This window comes from Falco biarmicus, chromosome 10 (assembly GCF_023638135.1).
Source record: "Falco biarmicus isolate bFalBia1 chromosome 10, bFalBia1.pri, whole genome shotgun sequence".
In the NCBI taxonomy this organism is placed as follows: Eukaryota; Metazoa; Chordata; class Aves; order Falconiformes; family Falconidae; genus Falco; species Falco biarmicus.
This window is the reverse complement of record NC_079297.1, coordinates 35,884,632-35,909,474: the sequence shown is the minus strand read 5'-3', so window position 1 is coordinate 35,909,474 and position 24,843 is coordinate 35,884,632. Positions and strand designations below refer to the sequence as shown.

The window sequence follows — 24,843 nt, the reverse complement described above, 5'->3', positions numbered from 1 at the left end:
AGGCTCTGAAAATCCATGGGTATATTGCTTAAATTTTGCATCCAGAAAGGAGCTTAAAAAAAGCTGTGGGAAGGTCTGCTTTTTTTGTTAATTACAAAAATTGTGATTCTTCAGCTTCCAACAGTAGTCAATTGCTATTAAGTAATAGTCATCAGACACCACCTCCCAATAGCTCTTGTTTCATATTGCTGGCACACTTCCAAGGCAAATTAGTGGACACCCCGTAACTGCAGTGTCATATATGCTTTAATTAAACTGTCAGGTGTATCTTTTCAGTGGGGCATGATTTATTTCACTTAAAACTGAAGACATGCCAGATTTACTCTGAGCCTGGGTTTAAGACCACCTCTCCAGAAATCTTGGCTTCTAAGAAGAAAACTTGAATTCAAGTGTTTGTTCGATTCTGGGGTTGCAGAGCATTTAGAAGTGATCTTTACATAGCAGTGATTTATTAGCTTTAACTATTTTTTCTTCTCCAAGTTATTAACCAAATGAATCATCCTGGTTTTCTTTGATAAGCTTCCAAGAATGTGTTTTTGCTTTATGCAGGACTGGTAGGTAGCCGCCCGCAGGGACCTCACTTCTAGCTCTTTGGTGGCCGTAGTGACTCTGCACTCCCTCCTGGGGACAGCGGGGCCTGACCAGAGCAATTGGAAGAATCGGACCCTGGTGCCAGCCAGGCGTGTTGGTGGGATCTTTGCAAAGTTGATGGTTGAGAAGAACACATGGTATAATTCTTCCCCATGATGTGTGTGATAAAAGCAGAGTGCTGCTACCACTGTGGTGGTATTGTATTGGACCTGTGTGCAGCCCTGGCCAGTATAACTAACTTTGAGGAAAGGGAAAGCATGCTGTAATCTGGTTTGGGTTGAGCTGGTTTGCCTCATGTGGTTACACTGCACAATTTCTGTTCTTTCTTCTGGCTAGCAGCGGGAGCAAACCATAGAAAGCTAGGGATGAGAGACACCTGGAGAGGTCACCTAGTCAGCTCTGGAGCAAGATCATTGCAAAGGCCTACAATAATGGAGACTTTGTAATCTATTTCTATACTTAAAAGAAAAAAAACCACACACCACCAATGACAAAAAAAAAAAAAACAACCCAAAAAAACCCCTCTACCAAAAAAAATCTAATATTAACATGGTTTGTTTCTTGCTTAGCTCAAGTCCCTTTGTGATGGATAGAGCAGGAAGAACATTTTGTTTCCTTTCTCTTTACAGCAGTGTTCTGCATTCTTGGAAGGTGTTCCCTTGTTTTGCTCTCTGCTTTCTCATCTGTGAGATTAATAATATTCTTGGTGCTCTCTGGGTGCTCTCTCCAGCTAATTATGCGTTTGTCCTCAACTAGGGTGCTGGGGGATGGGCACGATACTCCAGTTTAGGCCCGATAGATGCTGGGAATTGCTTTCTGTCTTGCAGACGCAGCATATTTGTACAGGTCAGTCTTGCTGCCTTTTATCAACAGTACGACATAGTTGATTTCTTCAGCCTGTAGTTCATTGTAACCCTTTTTTTCTCTCAATATTTGTGATCTAATCAGTCCCTATACAAGTATGCCTGACTACACCTAACTGTGTAATGTTGGGCACCTAGAAAGAAATCACGCAGGTTTTTTTTTTTTTTTTTTTTTAGGCTGTTTTTCTGTAACTTAAATTTTCAGATGACAAATTTGAAAGAACAACGCGAAGATGGGTTAAAGATAAAAATTCAGCTTAACAAACATTGTCATTTGACAGTGTGAGATTTGGGCCATTAAAATACAGAATAATGTTGTACTCGGGCCAGAGTACTGTGGGACCCTACCCATCGCTTTCTTCTGTGTAGGTAGTGAATATTGAATGTTTCTATTTGGCTAGTGTGCAGTTTTCCCATTATGCTAGAGCAGTTTCACCTAGGCCACAAGTGACAGTCCTTTCAACATTCATTGTTAAAAATGTTTTTCACGTGATTTATTACTTGAGTCAGTGCCGATTTGCACACAGACAGTAAATGATCAGCAATTATCTGGTGTAATTTTTGCTTTGCATGGTAGATTCACTCCTCTGGTCCAGATGTTCAACAGTGCAGCTGTTTAGTTCACAGCTCTCGGGGAAGGGTAGGGTGAACAGAAAAGGAAGGAAAACAGCCGCATCGGAGACAGTGCGATGGTGTGATTTATGCAGGGCAGCCTGCCCGAGACTGGGCTGCTAGAGGATATTTTTCTCTGCTGCATTTGAGCGTGACTTCACATCTGCCTGTCTTTTAACTTTCAAGAAGGAAGATGAACCTTCTAACCACTAATTGCGTGTCCCTTTCCGCATGTGTAGTTTCCAACTTGATATTAGCGGGAGAAAAACCACGGAAAAGTCTGAATGTTTGTTATTTAGGGCATCTTGTTTAGCTGCCTTGTGCTCTGACGGTAGTGCTGGATACTTGAGCGATAGTTGCAGCGGGCTCGTGAGGAGAGAGGAATAGATCCGAAGCTGCTTTCAGCCTGGGAAGCAGCAGCTCACCAGTAAAACACAGCTTTCTAACAGCATTTATTCTTGCACACTCAGGGAGCGGTGAAGGTGTTTTGTAAAAACCGCTTCTCCGTGAATTTTTGCTGCTTTTCCGTGGTGGGCTCCGAGATATTGTCGGAGGTGTGGTGGGGAGATTTTACACCTCGAGACTCTTGCTTGGCTGCAGGCAGTTTCCTCTGGGCTTCCTGCTAAGTGGCTCTGGTGGCGGTTTCACATTGTTCCTCTCTGATGACTCAGAGAAACAGGAAAGAGATCCCCTGGTGAACAAAAAGCGCAACCACCAAACAGGTGCCTGTATTCTGGTCTAGCAGAGGACAAACCACCTCATTCTGGATTTTTTCCTAAGATTCTTATCTGCAAGTATGAGACTCAAGAGGAATGGTTCATACACGCTGAATGGGTAAGAAAGAGCCTGCATCCTCTTTTGAATCTTCATCGTTAAAACCACATGAAAACGGAAGCCTTTGGTTTTCTTCCTAGTGATGGGGTATGTGAAATAATGACCAAGTCTTTTGTCTGAAAGAGCAGAGGATCACAGCATGTAAAATATGCAGCTTATTTAGCTTGCTTTTTACTGATTTTTTTTTTTATTAGATTTACTTCTAAAGCATGTGCATTCGGTGGGGACAAGTTAAGAGTTGTCTGTGTGTTGAAGTAAGGTGGATCTGTTCAGTAAAACCACCAAAGCATTAGGAACGGTGTGATTCCCGAAGAGATGGCTGTGGTCATTATTTTAAGCATTTGCCAGCAAGCAGGCTGGCTTTTGATATGAGCAAGAGCTGCAATCATTAAATGTGATGCTCCCTGAGAGGAATACAAATTACTTTAAATTTATTCAGTCTAAGTAGTTTCAAGTGCCTAAAACCACTCTGAGTTACTGTACTGATTTATTTTCCCCCCCTCTGTCCCTAAATCCTCTCAGTAACAGAGAATATACCATTACTGGAAAGAAGATAACCAACTAGATATTCCTTGTTTAAGGAATCTTTTTGTAATAATTGAAAATAGACAATTTTCAGGTGAAAGTATTTTTTTAATAATTGCATTTAATTTTTACTAAGGCAGATTATCGCATGCCTTCATACGATGTGTAAGGTTTGTTTCTCAGCACAGCATACCTGACTGAAGAAGACCTGTACATCCGTGGTGTCGTGTCAACTGTTCATTAGTACCTGGCAGGTGACTTGACAAATGAAGAAAGTTGTTAGCCTTGGAGTGTCGTTCTGCTTTGCTGCTGCTACTTTTAACCTTCTGTAATGAGTAAGCATTGTGATAGTGCTTCACGGTGCGGTCGGCTTAGTGCTGCGTTCCTGCAAAGCCCAGATGTATTTCGGAGTACAGGTGTGCAGACCAGCCCAGCACTGCCCAGTTGCTTGAAACTCACGGTCCGCTGTGCGCTCGGATGGCAGATGGCAGCACAAGCAGATCAGACAGGAGAAACTTCGGCAGTGTTGTTCAGCTGGTCTGCACTGCTTTTTGCCTGCCCTGGCTTGCACAATGCCACGTAGAAGGGTCCTTTGCATGGATGCTAACATCTTCCTGGCTTATCCTTAACTATTTAAATAACTGTAATAAAAATGCCATTATCTGACTGCTTACAAAATCAAACATAATTGAAAGTTACTATCTTAGAGTATTTGGTTTTAAGCTGTAAGATGAGTTTGTCACTCGACGGGATTTAGTTTGTACCAGATAGAGGTTAAGAGTATATTAGCATTAACTTGTTTTTTTTGCAGAGGTTTTTTAACCCTTCGAGAGATTGTTTTAATTTAGAGAGCCCATTGATGTTGAAATGTAAAATGTAATAGATACTGCTTATGCTAAAGGAATCGTTTAGGTTTTAGTTATGGGAAGCACAATCTTTAATTGATTTGAGGTTTATTAAAAATGAATACATGGTATAGAACTTCAGGGAAATAAGTTGTGCAAGATCACCCTGTGCATCTGTTCTGCCTTGTTCTAACTTGCAAGATGCTGCATAATCATTTTAAGGAATTTCACTTGTTGTGGCCCAGTGCATACCTGGCATGACATTTTACGGCGAGCATTTAACTGGAAGTGTTGTATTACAGTGATTAAAACCAGCGGCACCCAATTGCTTGCATGAAGAAGAAGCTTCAACTGTGAGTTTGTGGGAGACTCCAATATTATCTGATTCTAACATGCTGATGTGCTTCGCTCTATTAAACAACAGATGCCGAGGAGTGAATTTATCTAATTAAAGAAATTCCTTTTATGTTTATCTCTTGCCTAGATGGTTTAATAATGCAAGGCAATGGAAAAAGAGCTTCAAGTATGTTTTCCTGTTTAGCCTAAACTTTTGGCATGTCAGCAGAAAGGCTTGTTTTGATCTTTAGGGATTTTTGTTTGGGACAGCGTGTTCCACTTGCCAGGTGGAGCGGCTCCCTGTTGCGCAGGTCACTTCAGGAGAGGGGAGCTCGTTGGGGTGGAATGTTGTAGGGCAAAGACAAATGCTGCTGCAGCAGGTACCTGCACATGACAGGGCCATAGCCACCATGGGATTACTCTTCACAGCCTAGTGCATGAAAACTGTGTGCTTCTCTGATTAAAGGAAAAAAGGGCGGGGGGGACCTGGGTGGTTTGTACAGCCAAACGTGAGTACCTCAAACTCATCAGCATGTTCAGAGATGGAATTGCAGAGTATGGTGGTAAAGTTTCTGAGTATACTCCCAATCAGACAAGGTGGTGTTATGCTAAATGTTTAATAGTATTAAAGCTTAGTTGTTGTGCATCAAGAGCAACAGCAGGGAACTCTTTACGTCAAAGGTCACTTTGTTTGCACCTTCCTTCTGTATTGAATCTTATTTTGTGAACTGGAGCTACTGAACTTGCAGTAAGTTCACTTTAGGGGGTGTAACTTAAGTGTTCATGAGGGAGAACAAGAACTCTGTTTGAACCCTCAATTTTTGAAATGAAAGTGTAACTTCTCCTTAGGTACTGTATCCAGATGTTCTTAAAAAGTAAATAAACCATGCCTACCTCATTATGTTCTCACAGATTGATTTTATCAAGCTCTAGATGGTGTTTTTGTTGCAGGTGATGCTGATATCTTGGATGAGGCAACCAAAAAGGGTGATTGGAGAAGCCCAGTCTCTAGGATACAGGGGTTATGTGAAGACTCTTACATCTTTTGCATAAAGATGCTCACTTTTCCTTTTAATAGTTCTGTCTCTGGTTTCATAAGGTACTCCCCGAAACTGCAGGTATTTGGTCCAGAAAAGCTTGATTCTTGCTTTTCATTTTGCTTGTCAACAAGGAACTGTAGCAAGAGTCATCACAATAATTGGTTTTTTTTTGTTGTGTATGATCTGGTCAGGCTCTGACTACACTTGGAAACTCATAAAGGGGAAGACTGCAAGGGGAGCTAAGATACTGGAAAACATTTTCAAACCCAATACCGGTAAGAAGCTCCCCCTGCTTGGACTTTTGCCTGTTCTGTTGTGCCACAGCTACACTATGCAAGAACTGTACACATATAAACTGGGAGCAACTGAAATCCAAAAGTTCACTTGGAAACTGTGATTTATAGGTTTTCTTTGAGTGGGTCTTGCTGGATGTGGGCATGTTTGTTCTTGCTTTCTGAAGCGGGTAATGATTACACGTTAGTGGAGACAGGGGTATTTGGTGCTGAGATTCATCGGAGGACACTGAGTTAGGAGACCTCCCTTAACTTGCTGAGCCTGAGGTAGAAATCTTGGCAGCATCTCTTTGACAACATTAAGTCAGCTTTGCTGTTATATGCTAACCTGCAGTGTGCTGATTATATGTCCTTGCATTGCAGAGTTTCTTTTTAGCAATGATCTGTTTCGAAGGTCATCTTAACTTGGGGGAGATCCCTTTATTCAGTTGGTGCTTTGTTTATTGATGGTGAAAAATGCACTGGCACTGCAATAATTTTAGCATCACTTTTTTTTTCCTCTTTGCAAATGCTTTTTTTTTTTTTTTTTTTTGTCTTCCCATGTCCCTTTAGTATTTGGAATTACTGTTAGTATAAGTCTTTGCATACTGGTAAGGTGTCAGATAACAAATACTGTTTATTACACATCTATTTCCTCTTTTTCTCCTGATGACTTAAGTTCAAGGAAGGGTGTAAATCCAAGCGTGCATTTCGCAAGATGTGACCTCAAACACACCCAAAACAAATACGCAGCTTGAACTTTGGTGGTGTGGTCTAAGCTTCCTGTGCCTTTTAGAATCATAGTATACAGGCTTACAGACTCCTGTAACCTCTGTAGTAGCGCAAACGGACCCGTGCCCATGCTGTTTTGCCTTCACGATGGCCATGCCCACTGTAGGAAAGCTTTGCTGCAGTGTTAAGTAGATTGTGCAGTTATAGAGCTGAAGAGCTCCTTTGGACAGCTGGCAACTTGCTGACCTTGCTTCAGATACCATAGGATATACTGATAAACAGTCTGCTAGGTAAAACTGCACCCAAATTGGGATTTCGGATGGCCCTGGTCAGTGAGCCCGTATGGTGCCTCATCATTCTCTTCTGCTTAGCACTGCAGTTTTGACAAGGCCATGCAGTGTGTGCTTGGTCTACAATATTTTCTAAATCAGTGCATGTTTAGAAACTCAACAACTGTCTTGAAGATCACTGTTTAAAACTAAGCAATGGTCTCTGCAACTCCTGCATAGTGGCCATCCCAAACGCAGGGGGATGGAAACTGAACAGCATCAACAAGAGCTTATTTGTTGAAACAAATATGTAGCACAAAGTAAAATGTTTAAATGTTAATCAAATCAGTTTTACCTTCTCATCATTACTGTGTGTGATTCTGCACTGCTTAACAGTTGCTGTGGCATGTTTTCCTGGGACGCTAAGGGCCACCGGAGCGTGGCTGTGTCACATGTGCAGAAGTCTGGCAGGGGTGAGAGCTTTGAGCATGCAGGGTTTGCAGCTCGCTGCTCGGGGCACTTGCTCAAATTTTGAAAAGTTTGTGTTAAGCTTGTGTTGTTGGTGTTCTAGCTGAGAATTCAAGCAGTTTGACATCTCCCTTCCCAGTGCTGCCCTGGGCCCTTCTGAAAATGCTCTTTGAGTTCTGCTCTGCATGGAGACTTTTTTTTCCTGCATTCATTTCAGGACTATGTGTACATGAAAGTGATTATATATAATCAAAGGCAGAAGTAACCGATCCCTTGAAACAAATTCAAGTTGGACAGGGACAAAATACTTAAGAATATCTTAAAGATTAATGGACGTTCAGCTGACTGATAAAATATTGCTGGCCCCAAGATCTGTTTCCTCTGCTCCAAGTCGCTGCTTTAAACTAATGACTGGATCTTGAGCCAAGCACTGAAATTGAAAAATAAATTATTTTTCTTTTGTGTTTCCGTCTTCTGCTGACGCAAAGCAAGCCAAGGAGAAAAAGTAGTGTCTTATGTTTGTTTTGCCCAAAAAAGCAGAAATCGGAAAGAGCATAATAAGCTGCTTCAGAAGGCTTTTTTTTTTATTCAGTATCGTTGCAACTACAGGAAAAATAGCATTAAACAGCTCATGAAAGCCCATTGAAATAGCTCCTCTGGCAGACATAAGTACTGCGAACACCCAAATATCTTATCTGAGGAGAAGCAGCTGCTTGAACTGCTTTACAGTCCTCCCAAATCACCACAGTTTGTCATGAAAAAAGGGAAAATCTAAGGGTAGCAGTACAGACTGTTATCCTTGGAAAGCACAGCCCAGATTTATCAGATTAAGGCCAAAAATATAGATTATCCACTTCAGTTTTTGTTGGATTGGGAATCCATTTTTTGCAGAGTCTTCTTTAGAATGCTTTATGGTGTCAAAAAACGTAAGCTGAGGTGCCGGGCCAGTGCTGCTGAGCGAACTCTGCCTGACTCCAGGTGATCCTGGCGCTTGCTCAGCTGCCGCCGGCTGTGCTCAGGTGTGGCTTGGTTATGGGTTTGCTCCTCTGCCTGCTGAAGCTGACTGGTTTCCTTTCAGTCCGCTTCAGCCAGAGTGAGGTGGCTCCTCGAGTGTCATTACAATGCCCCTTGTTTTGTAAGGGGAGGGCTACTGCAGTGTGTGGATGTAGACCGCAATCTGGGGACCTTCTGCCTGCTCCGAGGACAGCCCAAACGTGGCAACGTTGTCACGCACAAGCAGCACAGGTTTCCTATATGAAAGACTTCCCCATAGATCTCCCACACCGCTCCCCTGCATCCCGTATTTACCCTCGCATTACTGCCTGGTGACACAGCCAACGATGGGGACAGGATTTCAGCCCAGCACCTCTTCCCGCACGCGGCAAGCGGGGGGACCAGGAGGGGCTGCTGGCTGTTCCTGACGGCTGCTGCGTCCCTGCGCCTCGGCGGGTCCCTGGCACGGGTTGTGGACGCCTTTTCCCTGCTGCTGGCGGAATGCTGCGAGGGTATGGAGCCATCCAAAGCTCCAGGAGAGAGGTGGTGAATGCTGGAAAGCAGCAGCAGGGCTGATGGTGGTCTCGCTGTCACCGTCTGGTGATAACTTGCCACTTGCAGCAATCCCACCGCATTTTGGCGTTAGTTATGTATCCTGGGCAGTCCTGCTACTGTCCATCTTACGTGAGAAAGTGACAGTATGGTTGCCAAGTAGAGGGAAATGGAAGTACGGTGCAAAATACTGAACAACTTCCAGAACTGTAATTCTGAATCTTTTGAGTTAATCTTCACTTTCAAGAATGGAGTTACTTTTATAGCGGCTGTGGGCATTGTTTTTGTAACTGTTGTCCTCTGTTCAGCCCGACTGTTCTGGTGGCACTGGTCCTGCAACACAAGATTTATGATCTCAAATGTGTTTTCTCTGGGATTTTTTTTTCTTGCATATGCGAGCATTCAAAAGGAGTTTACGCATTTTTATATTCATTAATGATGTATGCATAAAGGTTTAAACTGTAAGCCTTATATGGGGAAAGTATTATGAACATAACACTTCTAAACAGACGATTTCATTAGAACTTGCAGTGTGAGTCATTGTTGTTATATTAATAGAGCCGTTCCCAAATATGGATTTGGAACTGGGCCGCCCTCATGGTGAATGCTGCAGAAGACTTGCAGAAAACAAGAATTTACATTAAATATAATCTCTTTTTGGGTGGGTGGGGGTAACCTCTTGATCAGCTAGTTCTTCAGATCAGTGCAGCATGTAGTGTAGAATAATTTTGTAGTACTGTACTACTTTATGCCAGATGTTATTTTAGCTGGAAAAATCTGTATTGTCTTTTTATGTGAAAAAGTGGTTAAGAAACAAAAATCTCCAGCTGTGACATAGAAGGATGCTCATTTCAATGCGTACTCTTAAAGCTAGCCTGATCAGTTTATTGCCAAAGGGTAGGAGATTTTTAAATCAAAGAATAACCTATAGGAATATATGCTCATTCTCATAGCTTGTGCAGCTAACAGTAACTCTTTACAAATATTTTATTAGTCTCTGCCAGAAGCAAAGATTTAATTCAGAACTCCAGAACGTGCTGCTGCAGGTCTTGTGTGTGTGTGTGTGTATTCTTCTCTCCCTCTTCCCCCCCCCCCCCCCCCCCCCCATAGTGTATATACTTACTGGAAATATCTTACCTCTTGATCTAAAACAATGTTGTGCTACACATTCAAGAAAACTGTTGTCCTTGCTCTTACACAGAATCTCAGGCAGTGATAAATGCTCATATTGGGATTTGAGTATTACAAAGATGTTGTTCCAATAACAACCTGGGGCCAGAACAGGGAACAACAAAACACTTCAGGCACTTCACTTTTTTTTTTTTTTTTTTTTTTTTTTTTTTTTGGCACCTTCTATGCCACCTCCCTCCATCCAAGTGCTTTGTGGAATATGTAGTGTAGTCAGGGCTTACTTTATAATGAAGCTAGTATATATGCAGGGTAAGCAGTGCCCACTAAAAGTAGCCATATAATTTATCTGTTGTATGCCAGAACTATTAACATCTCAGTTTATAGCTCATTAATAATAATTAGGGGCAGTAAACGAACTGTAAACTTTTATACTGGTTACTGTGAATTACAGAATCGGTAGCTTGATGTGCAATGGACAGATTATTTCTGTTTCTTCCTGCTAAGATACTCTGAGGCCTAGAGATTTTTAATGGGATATTCCTGTAAAAGCATAATGAACAAATGTATTAAATATAGCCATTTTAAAAGCTTTTTTTCAGTGAATTCAAGCTTTCTGTTAGAATAGAATGGGAACTTGTTTTCTTCCCTTACCTGCTGTCAGACCATACCTACAATGATGATGACGTAAATTGAGGTTTCTTTCCTCATACCTGTATTGAGGGGACTCTTGGTTATGGTCCTCTCTACAACTAAGAAGGAAAAAATAAAGCAAAGACCTGTTAATGATTTTTTTTTTTTTAAATCTTCCATTCCCAAAGCTCTACCCTGCCAATGATGCAGGATGAACCATCATTTTGCTCAGTACTGCTACCTCAGCTAAACGAAAATGTGAGTTATTTAACTTACTCTGTGTGGGAGAGAACATCAGCAATGCCAATGGATGCTAAAGATAACGAAGCATCGTGCATTGGCAGGAAAGATCCTAACGGACAGCACCATGCTGACTTTACATGTATGTCAGGTTTTAGCGGCTTGGGAGCTCTATTGCATGGCAGTCGTGCAGCTGCTTTGCTCAAAGGTGTTGAAGCTATTCTTAAAGACAAGTCTTTGCTTTCCCAGTCAGTTTTAATTACAAGTATATTCTTGATGCAGTAACACGGCAGTTTTCTGAGGGGAATTTAACAATCTTTTCATTATAATTTGATGTCATGGAGCTTGTTAGGGGATTTTTTTGTAATGACTGATGGCTCATAGAACACTCTGAGGAGGAACTAAGTTGACTACATATTTAAATGTTTTTTATGGGGTTAAATACTGTGTTTTGTGATATACTGGGGACTCTTGCTGTATTTAAGATTATAAAAAATAATTTCCAGCTCTAAAAGGCTGTTCAGTCTGACCTTGACAAGTACAAATTAAAGTATTTTAGTGAAAAGATGGAATAAACCTGCAAAAAATCTCATTTCTTTCAGTTCCTGAATAACTAGTTTGATTTCTCAGGGGCTGGAATATGGTTTTTGAGAGAGTTTGACTCCCACCCAGTTTAGCGCTCTAGTACTAAGCAGTTTGGATATTAGTTGCTTTCTGTGGATAACATACCAAACTTAGTGTGTGATGCAGTCAAGTCATTTTAGGATTTTTTGGGGGTAGCTCATACACAGGTAGTTTCAAACCAGCATCTCAGGATTTTTTTTCCAGTGGAGAGCCTTCCTTCTGTTCATGCCGATTCTTTCCTTTTTACTAGTTTTTAATATACGTTCTTGGAATACGTACAACCAACAAGAAGATGTGTTCCTCCGGACATACGATTTATGGTTATCAATTGACTGACATTCCTAGCAAACCTAGATACTTTTCTGTCCTAATGATTCCCACCCCCCACCCTCCCCTGAGCTAAAGACAATATTGTTTCTAGCTTATGGTTTCTGAAGTGGAGGGGTAGAACTTTGTGTGTGCTCTGGGGAGTCATATTCTGCACTTAAAACAGTATAGCCTCATTTATAAAATAGGGATAAAAACGTCTAGCCACTTTATAAGGACCTTAAGAGCTAATTAACTTGCACAGGTATTTAAAAAGGCGTATTTCTTTGAGTTTGTTGACTTTGTATGTAAAGGTAAAGTAAAGTCTGTGCGAGGGTCTAACCAACCAAAAACTTGGGTAAAAATAAGCAATTTTTACATTTATGGTTAAGTCTGCATGAAATATAAATACATTTGAAAGCAGCAGCACCAGGGTGAGTAAACATTAGTAAGCCCAGCCATCCTGTCGCTTACCTTAGAATAATTACTGGTCTGCGCTTGAAGAACAGATCTCCATGTTGCCAAACTCCACCTTTTTCCTGCCCAGTCTGTACGTGGGAGAGCCTTTATAAGAACCTATTTCCTGTTTCCCAGACAAGGGAGGGGAAAAATGTGTTTTCTCCTTGTTCTGAAAAACAAAAGCCAGGCAGTGACTGCGTACCTACATCGGTGGCCAGCCTGAAGGGGAGCCTGCAAGCGGCCGAAGCCTACAGCGAGCTCCTTCCACCCACCCCTGGCGAAACGGCGCGTGGCTCTGGCAGCCTGGCTCATCGGGATTTCCCCTCAGAGCGTGATACGAGAGACAAACCGGCCCAGAGGTGCTAGAAAGGGCTGGATGTGTGGGTTTTATTATGTCACTTTGACCCAACCTTAGAAGCATTGGAAAAATTGTCAGTATCTGCCCCCTTTCCTTGCAGGATTGCTTCCCAAACCCCGTATTTTCAGTTTCATGGATCAGTTTGTCACAATTATTGAGCTATGAAGAGTGAGTTTTGCAAGGAACAGAGGGCAGAGTGGCAGGGAGGGAACATGTGTTGAAGCCACTCACAGAGTAATTGTAGCCTGTTCCAAGTGCAATGCTAATATCAATTTGTGGGAGCAGTAAAAACGTCCAGGATAAAAAAAAGAACAGAATTATTTTTTTCTTTTGACTTAGAGGGTTATCAGTGTAGGTGTGGCAGTTACGTTTCTCCAAGACCAAGTCTGTTCGTTTAGTTTTTGAGAGCTACTCCGGTTCTGTGCCACGTTACATGAACAAGAGTAGCTCCAGCCTTTTCCCACCTTAAATTTTGAACATTATTTATATGTGTGCATCCTGATTTAAAATAGTACAAATTGGGACTGCTGTGTTTTAAAGTCAACTCCACTGGTACAGATTACAAAAATAAATTCTACTTTCATAGAGGCAGCTTCAAACATGTTGGAGTTGATGTCTCCTCTCTGTGCTCTCCTTTTGAGAAAAAACTCCGTACTTTTGCTCGCTGTGGGAGAACTTTGTGGTCAGTAATGCAGTACATGATCAATAGCGGCATCTCAGTGCCCACATGCAGGACGAGTAGTAGTGCATCACTGTGTATCGGAGAGGTCTCTGAATAAGCACAACAGCTCTCCTAAAAGTGGTTCAAGAACTAAAAGCCAGGTCTTGGGTTTTGCAGAAGGCGGCTGTGGAGTCATCAGTTCCCTTTTCTCTCTTCTGGTCCGGAAAGGAATTGCAGGGTGTGTGTTTGCTGCTTTTGCTCTGTCCATCAGTGCCCACTGACTCTAGTAGTTCTGGAGGGAATTTGGTGGGAGGGAGAGTTTCTTACTGTTCCGGAGAAACTTAGTGGACTGAATACATAAATTGAGCTCTTGACATTTTACATATATTAAGAAAGCTAGATGGGTTAGTAAGTTTTCAACTTCACTGCCGTGATGCTGTCAATAGGAAGAAAGAAGTGTGACTTTCTACTTTTGTATGCGCAGGACAGTTTATCACAATAAATCTGCTCTGTAGCGTGAGTAAGTACGATAATGATGAGGTGGTGTCTGTGTTACAAACTACATTGCAATACAGGTTAAATATTTTCATTGTCATGTCCCTGAAAAATAATTGCAGTGTCTGTTCCCCTGTAAGTACGTATTGGAATATGGCAATGCAATTTCAAAACAGGTCCATCTCTGAGAATCAAAAAAAATTTATAAATAAAGTGTTTCTTTAAGAGCATGCTTCACCTCATCCTTAGGAGAGTAGTTGCCTATTTGCCCAGAATACATACTTCAAGCTTCATACATGCTTCAAGGTTGAGATGCTCAGGCTTAATTTTCTTTATTATTATCACTTAGAGTGATCCCTCAAAGGGTGGTCGGAAAACTGCAAGGCTGGGAGGAGATTATGGTCTTCTGGTAATCTGTGACCGTGGTCCTTGAGCTGATGCGTGAGCTGAACAGCTCTGCTTGGATTGCCCCTCTCCTCTGTCAAGTCAGTTTCCTATTTCTCCAAGTTTTTTCCTGTGTTCTGGAGCACTTCTGACTTCCTACGGCAATGTTTAACACCATGTCCTGGCAGCCTGGAACAACGGAACAAGGAGCTATGTGTAATTTTTCTCTGTATACAGTCTTATCACTCTCATTTATGGGAACTGATGTAGTTACACACATGGTGTAACAGGGGCATTGTTCTTTGCAAGTGCATGTGTGAAGCTGTTAGCACGAGCCTGTTCAACCGTACAGCTCAGCCACTATAGCGGCAAACCTCCCGCGAAAGGGACTTGCCAGCCCTAGCTGGGCTTCTGTTGTTTCTTTTAGACCTCCAGTGACTCTGAATTTGCTTTGTCGTGAGCTGCATCACAGGATTAAACTGACAGAAAACAAACACTATGAAAACGCACAGTTTCCATTTGGTTTGGGCAGGGAGGAGTGAATCGGAATAATCCTCTCTGAAGAAGCTGGCTGATGGAGTGGCTTAGCTGTGTGGCCAAAAGATGCCATCAAAGTATTTCAGAACATTCTAGTGGCATTTTGTGCTGGTAGATGATTAAAGAACACTGTTAGGAGAGGGTTTGATAACCTTTATTTGTTGACTACATAAGCGCTGTTTAAAAACTGGAAATTAAAAAATTTCACTTGCAAGTTCTAGAGTGTCTGAATGTCAGTGTTGTTTCGTTTCTCTATATATGTTCAGCCAATTTTTGAACAACATTGCAGCTTTTCGATAAGCTACTATTTGTATTTGCACAGAGCAGATGAACGTTGCCTTGATGGAAATGCAAGGCTGTTTGTGAAAGGTTACGCAAGTAGAACAAATGCCAAGCTGCTGATCCTTCTCGTTGCCAGTCTGTTTTTCTTAAGCAACAATCTGCCAGTAGCAGTTGCGGTACAAAAGCAGATGCGTACAGTACAGGAGGACAATCTGGCTTCCTTTGTTGCACGGGGAGAGAGCATGGGCTTTCCAGTTTTGTTAGAAGTTGATTATCTGGACTTGGAAATGAGGCAGTAAATGAAGCCCCAAAGAAGGTAAACTGCAGCTTTCACTTTCAGTAGAGGTGTGACACGCTGAAGCCGGGAAATGTCTGCAAGTTCTGACGTGCATAATGGCAATCTGTTAAGCCTTGGGTTTCTCGTCCACCAGGCAACCCAACCATCCTTGAGTATACGGAGCGTGTTAATGCAGAGGGTGAGGGTGGGTCATGTTTTTTAGCGAGTTCAGGTATGGGTTGAATATATTTTCTCTGAGTTCTGGATGTTAAAAGTAGCATCGTTAAAGCAAGACAAAGGATGGTATCGAGGGAGTCAGGGGGCACAACTTATTTTGGGGTCTTTCATTGCTCTCCCCTGAATCTGTTCCTTGTAGAGGATGGGACGAGGCATTTGCTCCTTCTGAGTGTAAGGAGTGAGGATGAGGAAGGCACTGGAGACAACAGGCAGCAAAGTGAATCCGAGTGGCTTTTCACAGTAATGGTTGTATTAGCAGATGGTAGGACACACTCATTGAAGTTTTAGGCTGTATCATCTTCCTTGCTCCTTTCTACACAGTCCCTTGGGTCAGGTAATTTAATTGGAATCAATACTGCTTTTTGCTCAAGGGGACTCAAGGATTACAGTGGAAGCAACGCAGTGGTAGGGAGGTAATTTTATGTGGGAGAGGACACGACGTTTTTGCCATGTGCTCTCCGTTTGTTTCTTAGAAGGTAATCTTGGATGATAGTGCTGTGGCTTTTTCCCCCCATGGTTGTGGGTAAGGAACCGAAGAAAATGGATTACAAGAAAAACAAGCTTTTTTTTTCTCCTTGAGGTTTTTTAATCAAAGGTAGTGCAACCTGTGTGGAATGAAGTGATCATAATTGTTACTAAGCTGATTAAATATTTATAAAACAAGAGCTACATTATATTTATAGCTCTTCTGTCTGAAGAATGTAAGTGAATTGATGGTTTTATAGCTTTTTCTTTCCGTTCCCAAATAATGAGAACTAGTATTCTTTCTGTTGTCTTAAGATGCAAATACTATCTGAATTTCTAAATGTTAGAAACTTAAACGTTTTAACCTTGCAACATTATTAAATGAACGATGGTCCTTAATTTGTTGGGGAATGAAGATCCAGATAGTCTTGTGTGCTTGCTCACCCTTATTAAGGTTGTAAGAATAGCTCTAGATCTTTTGATCAGTTGTGCTTTCATTGTCTTGAGTAGGCACTTGGATCCCATCTAAATTAAAAAGGCTGAAAAGACCTGCAGTATTTAAAGACTGAAGAAAAGATTTCTAATAATGAGGCATAAGGGAAATTTATTTTTTTTAGTTTCTCAGAAGGTCAAGAGGTAAATATAGCATCTAGCTAATGAAGTTAAAAAAAGGAGGGGGTGGAGAAGAAAGCTATAATCTAACAGGATAACAATCATAATTGGAAACATAAATGGATGTTAAAGCTAGATGATTTCAAATATTCAAAGGATGCATGTTTTAACGGTGGATGTGATCAGCCATTGGAACAAAATGCTGAGCAAAATAACATCTTTCTTGTAAGATACACAAGTTAAAACCAGATGCCTTACTGGAAGGTGTGCTTTTGGCTAATTAAGCTTTGGGTTCCCTACAGGGGTAACTAGACGGAAGGCAGACAGGAGCTGAAGGCTGGTTCTGACCCCAGAGCCTACTGCTCTGGTCCCTGCGGTGTGTGTACCTATAGCGTACCTGAGCATCTCTGCTCCGGGAGCTCCTGCTGTGCCCTGCACCTGATAGCCCCCGTGTCCCCATGGGCCCTGGGGGGGCTGTGACAGGGGCAGCTGCCCTGCCGTGGCCGCTGTCCTCTGGGCTCCCGAGCAGGAGATGGGCGGCTGCATCACCCCCTGCACGTGCGGTGGCCGTGACTGGTGCAATCCCAGTAGATCAGGCTTTTCAGGGAGGCATGGGTTGGTGCTGTGGTGTACGAACCCAGCGTGCTGCTGGAGGAAACGTGAATCACTTGGTGGAAAAACCGGGCGTTACCTGCGTACGTGTTGTCTCCGCTCCAGATGTCTTCTGGCGTTGGTGGTTGGGGTATGAAGAAGGTTTTTGAGAGTACACCTGCACTGGAAGAAAGTCGAGTGTAGTTATAGGCAAAATGTGGTGTGTTTTTTTGTTTGTTTTGTTTTTTTGGTTGGTTTTTCTTGTACCAGTGTAGCTTGTTTTACTTGGGCAGTGCCGGGGCATGGGTGTGGGGTGACGTACACGGCACGTGCAGGGCACAGGTTTTGTAGCAAGTGCTCTGTCTACGGCAGCAGCCACGCCGTGCTAGCGTGCTGTATTTGTGTAGGCAAAATATCTCCTTGGATCAAAAAAAGCGCATGTTTTCATTGTGAAACAATTAAAGAGTATGTAAGCTATGAAAACCATAGTGGGGACGCAACTATTTAGTTTATCTACAAGGTTAAAACAGATGAACTCAACCCCAAGAAGGGGTGTGCAATGCTGATTGTACCTACCTGGCAGATCTTGTCTCTGAATTTCAAGCTATGATAAGTGTTGCGTATTTGCCTTGTCTTTAAAACTACTGTCCCCCACCAAACCATTACCGGTGAAGACAAAGCAAGAGTCATGAGAGGAGGAGGAGCTGTACGTTACCTGTGTGTTGCGAACAGCTGGATCCTTGCCAATTCGTTCTCCAGCTGGCTGTTTAAAAGGTAAAGCTTTATCTGGGGAGGCTTGTTTCCTGAAGGACTGAACTGATTCCTCGGACGCTGAAGCATAGTTTCTTGTCCCTTTTCTTTTGGTGTAGGGAGTGAACAGCCTTCCTTTAGCGCTCCCCCTGCCCTAGACCTTCCCCCCATCAGGTATGCAGAAGGGCTTGGGGCTGCGGCGAGCCAGGGGGCATCTCGCTGCTCGGCCCATTGATAGCAGAGCTTCACTTCTCAGCGGCGTTACTTCTGTGTCTGTTCTGTGTTTTGACATGCACCCAAATGGTGAATGGATATGGATATCGACTTCAGCTAGGGGGATTTTTGACAGCTTCTTTATAAATTTGGTCATAGGGAAAGGCAAGAAAGAAAATACTTCGTACGAAAATTGCTAGTCAGCAGGCCTGCAGGCAGTGGTGCTAGCAGTATAGCTGCTGTCAGGTTCCAAATATGCATGAGCACTTGCATATGCAAACAAAGTAATACCGAATTTGTGGAATAACAATATTTTATTGCTTTCAGGAAAAGCAATAGCAACATGTTTTGGATGCTGTATTATGAAAAGCAACTGCTGTACTGTTTTATGATAAAAGGATTCTTTTCAAAATTTGCATTTAGTTGCCCATGTATTAATGTAGAGCATGTATTGGGAAGAAAATTCAGATTTGCTCCTACCCTGTAGAGCTAAAATTCCATGCCTTCATCCCCTCTCCTTCCTGGCCCTCTGAGGAAGCTGCATCATATTTATCATGATTCTCAAACAGGTTAAGATCCAGCCTTTTAATTTCCAGTTTAATATAGCACTTGAACACACCAAATTCTTTCTGAAGCTGATCGGTTCATGTGCGTATCTAATAGCCTGGTTGGATTGGGAAGACTGGAACTGGATCCTTAACGGCGTTTGTACTTTCTTTTAGATTTAGCATGGAGCACATAGGAGAGCAACAGGGAGCAGAATCTGTATTCTGTGTTTTACCATCCTGAAATTAAAACCTGAGTTCTGAAGTATAATCAGAAGCTCAAATAGGGAGTGCAAACCAATATACCAAGGTTAGCTTTTGAGTGCTTGGTTTCTTAGCTGTTCAGTGTCATCTTTTAATGTGACTGCTGCTCAGGTGGGCCCTGCGCTGGCTGATGCTTTGACAGAGGTATGTGCACAAGTAAAATGATGTAAGGCTGCATCTGTTCAGAAGAATTTTGCACGGTTCATACTTCTGAACAACATATGGAAGAGCTTGTAAAGTTTAGATGATATTTTCAGTCATCTGCTATGTTTTGTTCCAGTGCTTCTGGTTCATGTGTGTGAACTAGAAATACATTCTGTTTCTTCTTTTGTCAGATGTGCACCTATCCATTTGATGAGAACGTAAGGAAGAAACTCCTTGATGCCCCTTTTCCATTGAATTCACATTTAGAAGTGAATATTTTACTGAAGCTTTAAGGCTATTTTGGAATCAGCATGCCAGGGTTTTTTATTCCTATTTAATGATCTTGTCTTAGAGAAAATTAAGGCAACTGTGGTAAAGACAAGGGAAGAATAATAGTGAAGAAAGCTGAAGGAGAATTTAATACCTGTTTTGTAACACTAACAAAAATACATTTACTGAAATAAAAAATAACTGTTCCTTTACTAAAGTAAAAACAATGAAAAGATTGGTGTGTGTTTTTGTGGGAAAAAATTTCTAACAAACTAAGAATAGTGGTTAAATGTTTGTCCTCTTAATAGTATCCTAGTCATGATGCAATTCTGAGCAAAATGTACTATAATTATACAGGGAAGTTGCTATTTGCATAGTGGAACACAATGTATCTTCCCTAGTTTCAAATAATTTTTAGAACAGAATGTTGAAAGAGAAAGGCTTACGTACGTTTGCTCGATACATACAGTGTACCTTCAAAGAGCAGAAGTAGCTCCAGATGCAGGATGAATGCATATTCCAATATTCTCTTTCACTTCCCCAATAGGAAGCCTAGAAAAATACAAAAATACATCAGGTAGTGTGTATCACTGAATTTAGATAAAATTTGATATATATATGTTGCTTTAGAGAGGGATTCAATTTCACTTGCACCTCAGAGGTGGTACTGGCAGAGTTGGACTTTGGAGAAGTCTGGAATCATCCTTCCCTTCTCTGTTACCCCCGCAGTATTTAGTAATTGTGTCTCCTTGGATCATACTGGATCACCACTTGCCTACCTCTTCATCCTTGCAGTAACGCTGCAACTTCAAGGCCATTTCCTAGCTACAAAGCAATTTTCATCATGCTTTTGGAAAAGATGTCTTTGCCATGCTCATGGTAATGGTATTTCTCAGTAGCTAAGTAGGAATTATCATAGTGTGACATTGTCACCCATTGATCTGAGCCTCAGTACATATTGATATGGATGAAGTCCTGAAAGTGAGTAGTTTAGGAACAATTTGCAATACAATGCATGCAAAACGTAAATAATAGTAACCTTTTTTTCTTTCTTTTTTTTCCTGGCTGTGGAATTGGGGTAAAGACTTATTTAGCAAAGTTCATGCAAACAAGTCTTGGTAGAGATGGAAGGTCCTCCCTTCGATTTCTGCCCAGTACCTTAAGCGTGACTTTCTTGTGCTTGAGAGCAGGCAAGGCTAATTTTCTTATTGCATTACTAAACCATGATAAATGACAATCTTGTCTAACCAGACCAGCAAAGCTCTTCTGTCAGCCAGTGCTTTTCTTTGTTTCATAGTAAGTAAATATCTGTTCAAGACTTGCACTGGACTATGGGGGAAAGGTGTAAATCCAGCTGTAGAACAAATTCTAGGAAAAACGGAGGTTTTAAACAAGACAGAATCAGAAAAGCCTTATATACTGCAGCATTACTCAATGACAGATGTGTTTAACAGTGTTTTTAAACCCGTATCTCTCTCTCTGTGATTGGCTTAAACTGGGACTCTTCAGTTTTGATTCTACCATTTCTTTTCTTTTTCCTTGATCAGATGAGATTTAGGTTCATAGAAGTTTCCTTCATTTTATGGTGTTTCTCTCTTGAGGTGTAATCCATGATTGCCTCTTAACCAGCGTTTACAGTGGTGCAAGCATGTCACAGTAATAAAAATACTTGTGTCTGATAGTCTAGCTATAATTTGGAAGGCAGTTCTGTCTTAAGAAGACCTTCTCATGACCTGTGTATGCTTCCAGGAGGGGCTTTTTAAAATGATTCAAATATTCTGAGCCTAAAAAGGAAACCTCTGATGGTTTGAGATAATTCAGGTGGTGGTCTTTTATATTATTTTTGTATAGAAAAGTGGTGTTTTCCCTGATTTTTACTCTTTTGGGTGCTGTTTGAGGTGTTCTTTTTTGTTTGGTTTTGGGGTTTTTTTATACTACTAGCATGATTTCACTCAGCAGCTAGCTTAACTTGCTTGTGAACAAGCGTCATTTAGGAGCAACGAATGTGATGCAAACCCAACAATCTTTTGTTTACAAGCTTTTTAAATCTACCAGTTCCTTATTGAACTGGACCAGCATGTTAGTGCAGTGCCTGAAAAAAGGGTATGGTAGTCTTAACCTGAAAATGTATTATCTTGCTACTTTTTGTCCAAATCTGTCCAGAATTTGTAGGAGAGGGTTGATTACAAGATCATATGATCACACTGAATTTTGAGAGATGCTTGATTTTATACTGTCAAAGTGTGAGGTTCAGATCGAATGGGTAAGTGAATACACTTAAGCCATTTTCTTTATCAGGAAATTGAAGTATGAAACCTGGCTATATTTTTGTAACAAGTTTTAGGAAAATTCCAAGCAGCTTTAAGTTAGGTAGTTTTGTGTGGCCATGGCTACGTAAGCGTATATCCCACCGGCAGCGGAGCTCTCACACAGGCAAGATGGGCAAGTGCAGTGAAGACCCAAGACAGTGCTGCTGTGGGAGTATTATGGGTTTCTTGTTTGTAACATCTTGACTATAACCAAGTGTCAAGAATTGGCCTGTAAAATGTCAAGGTTGGTTTCCCCCCCCGCCCAGTGTGTCATTTAACAGTCCTTTTTCAGTATGTTAAGTTTTTCAAATGGCTCAAAACGCCTCATCAGCGGGATGTTAGGTTTGGGGATTGCTCAAAGGCAAGATCTCCACTTTTACTTGCAGGACTGTTTGAAATGCAGCCACCTAGCTTCAGCAGAGGTGAGTCCCTATGACAAACTACTTGTTGGTGTCTTTCTGGAGCCCTGTGTCCGTCTCCAGTACCTGCCTTTAACATGCACGCTGACCAAACAGGTTTTACTTCAGAGCTGTGGAGTGGCCCCTCCTCTGGGCTGAGCTGCCACCAGCTTTGCAAGGCTGAACCACTGCTGGAAATTTGTTCATCTCCTTCACAAATCTGAACTATTTCAGATTTTAACTTGTGTACTTTATGGCATCGTTTGCGTGGCAAAAGCTGTTATTGGCCTCCCGTCGCTCTGGTCTGTGCTGGGCCTGCAAGGTATTAAGAAGTCAAATCAGCTGGGATGCAGCATGTGTATTTTGAGTTTGTGGAATGCAGACATGCACTGCTCTCTGGGTGTGAACCAAGTTAATTTTGTGACTTCTGGATTTTGTGGTCCTGCTCTTCAGAAGTAGTAGCTAAGGGATCATTCTGTAAGTGCCAGGAATTACAATTAATAGTTTCCCCTTTTTAATCTTACATAATGTAAGCTCTGTGTGTTATATTTCGTAATGCATGCCTGGAGAAAAATCTCCTAGAATAAATTTCACGCTGACTTCATGAATTGTTTTTCCCTCATGCTGTCATCTAAACGTGACATTACCAGATAAAATAATTTGCTATACTGAGATGAAGCCATTCTTAGCACCAAAAAGGAGGGAAACATATTTCCTTAGTGGCTCTTCATCTGCCTGGGAAAACTCTGCAAGTTCACTCCCAGCATCTCCCCTTTTTCCTTCTACGCCTTTCCCACCCAAGGGTAGATAGTCCTGACCAATACCAGTGCTGACACAGATACCCCCCTTTCCTGTGCTGATTACACCTTGGGCGCTCAGCCTGGAGTTTTGTGCCAATTTGCAATTAAGGTTTTGTTTTCCATGCCATATTTACCAAAGTCTGTGAAAACAGTAGTTGTGTTGTAAAACTTACAGGGAGAGTTCTGTATCTATGTAGCAAGTAGCTCTGAGTATGTTAAACAATCCCTAGGGAGAGCTTCTTAGCCAAGTTTTAGAAGTTTTACCTCTTTATGTGGAGCTTGAGGTCCAGCATATTTGGGGGAGGGAAGGAAAAGAACAGGAGTCTTTCATTTTAGCTTTTCTGTATGAAATGCGTGTTGCACTGATGCTTCGCTGGAGCACAGCCTAGTTAAACTTCAAAATTAGGGCAAGATAAAAAAGAACCTGAATGGTAAAATGTGAGATGAAATTCTCACTTGTATTATCCCTGGGAAGGAACTAACAGCAGCTGCAATGGTATAAACTAAGCATCTCAGTCTTTACAGTATGCTGTGAGGACCCCATGCAGCCCATCAGCAGGTACTCTGCTTAATAAGACTTCTTCCTCTGGCTTAATCTGTGAGAGGCACGTGCTGAAAAACATCCTTTTGGGCACTCAGAATGATAAATGCATTAGCTTCGCTGGCACATCTTTACTTGTTTGTGTTTTCTCCTTTCCTCCTCCCCCACTGGAAGAAAAAAAGGCATTTCATCCTCTGTGATGTTGCCTGTCACCGGAGCTTCAGTGTCACCTGGAGTTATTCCTAGGCTTTTCTCCAGCAAACTTTGTCTATGCGGAAGACAGTTTTATGAAGGTGATAGATCTGAGCTGTTTATTTGCAAATATTTTCCAGTTTATTGTTCCTTTGTATAGTGGTGCCAAGCATATAGTGTTGCAAGCTAGAAAGAGGAAAGCTCGCTGCCTCCTGAGGCTGTATCATTGTGATGTTTTGCTGTTCTGGAATGAACTATGGAAAAAAAAGTACTGTATGGGGACTGCTTCATCCATCACTGAAATAGGGTGCTATATAATGGTATACAGCACCTTAGTGCAGAAAGCAAAGAACCTTTTCAGTGTGAAGTAGGGGAAACTTTAAGCAGAATACAGTCATCTTGGAACTTGCCTGGGATTCAGAATGATTTTTAAAATCAGAATTACTTTTACAACAGTGCTGACTTTTCAGGGATGCTACAAGTGAGGTCTGAATCTGATGTTTCTCTCCAACTCCATGTAAGTTCATTAAGTCAGAATCTACTTGCCCCAAACTCGCCTGGAATAGCTGCTGTGGAACCAAGTGTCCCGCCAGTGTGTGTTTTGCAGAGGGCTTCTGCCACTTGATGTGGGCTGACTTGGGAGGACTGCTTAAAATGCAGGTGATAAAAATCAGCTCTGTCCCCTTACATGTCACTTGTCCATGTGGAGTCTGGATGTGACCATCCCCTCCTTTCTCCATAGTTCTCAGGTACTTGTTCAGTGCTGGTGGAGTTGAGCCTCTCCTGCTGAGCTGCTGCTATTGCTGCATCCTTCAATACGTTCAGGGTCCTCGGCTCCCGTCCACACACACTTCTTGGTGAACCTGGCTTAACTTGACACTTCAAGGGATTTTGGAACAATACCCACAAGCATGCCAGAAATACAGTACCTCTGAGATCATGATTTCTTTGTTTGGTACATACAGCAGCCAGCAGTCACTTTCCTCTTCCTTCTTTTCTTTATTTTTTATACTTGGTGAAGCCTTGGTTCTTCTAATTTTGGTCATCCTTTCCAAAATGATGTAATATACATTCTTTGGAGTTCCTGGTGGAACTGTACTGATATTTTGAGGTATTTTGCTGTTCTTGCTGCAGTCAATTGTTTCTCATGTTATGGATTAGGTGAGAATATAATGTACCATTTTTTTCTCTGCTTA

The 24,843-nt window shown here is 41.8% G+C and overlaps 1 protein-coding gene across 7 annotated transcripts in view; it reads left to right on the top strand.

Moving 5' to 3' along the window:
- Positions 1–24,843, top strand: part of MOB2 (MOB kinase activator 2) — a 116,425-nt gene that overhangs the window by 54,328 nt on the left and 37,254 nt on the right. The window contains exon 1 of one of the 7 annotated variants that reach the window (XM_056353793.1): positions 2,848–2,900. The exons of 5 other annotated variants lie outside the window; for them this stretch is intronic. In XM_056353793.1, coding sequence (XP_056209768.1) covers positions 2,863–2,900 — 38 coding nt within the window. In that variant the 5' untranslated portion in view covers positions 2,848–2,862. Of the gene's footprint in view, positions 1–2,847; positions 2,901–2,967; positions 2,988–24,843 lie in introns of those variants that run through there. One more of the 7 variants, XM_056353798.1, reaches the window with a different exon arrangement.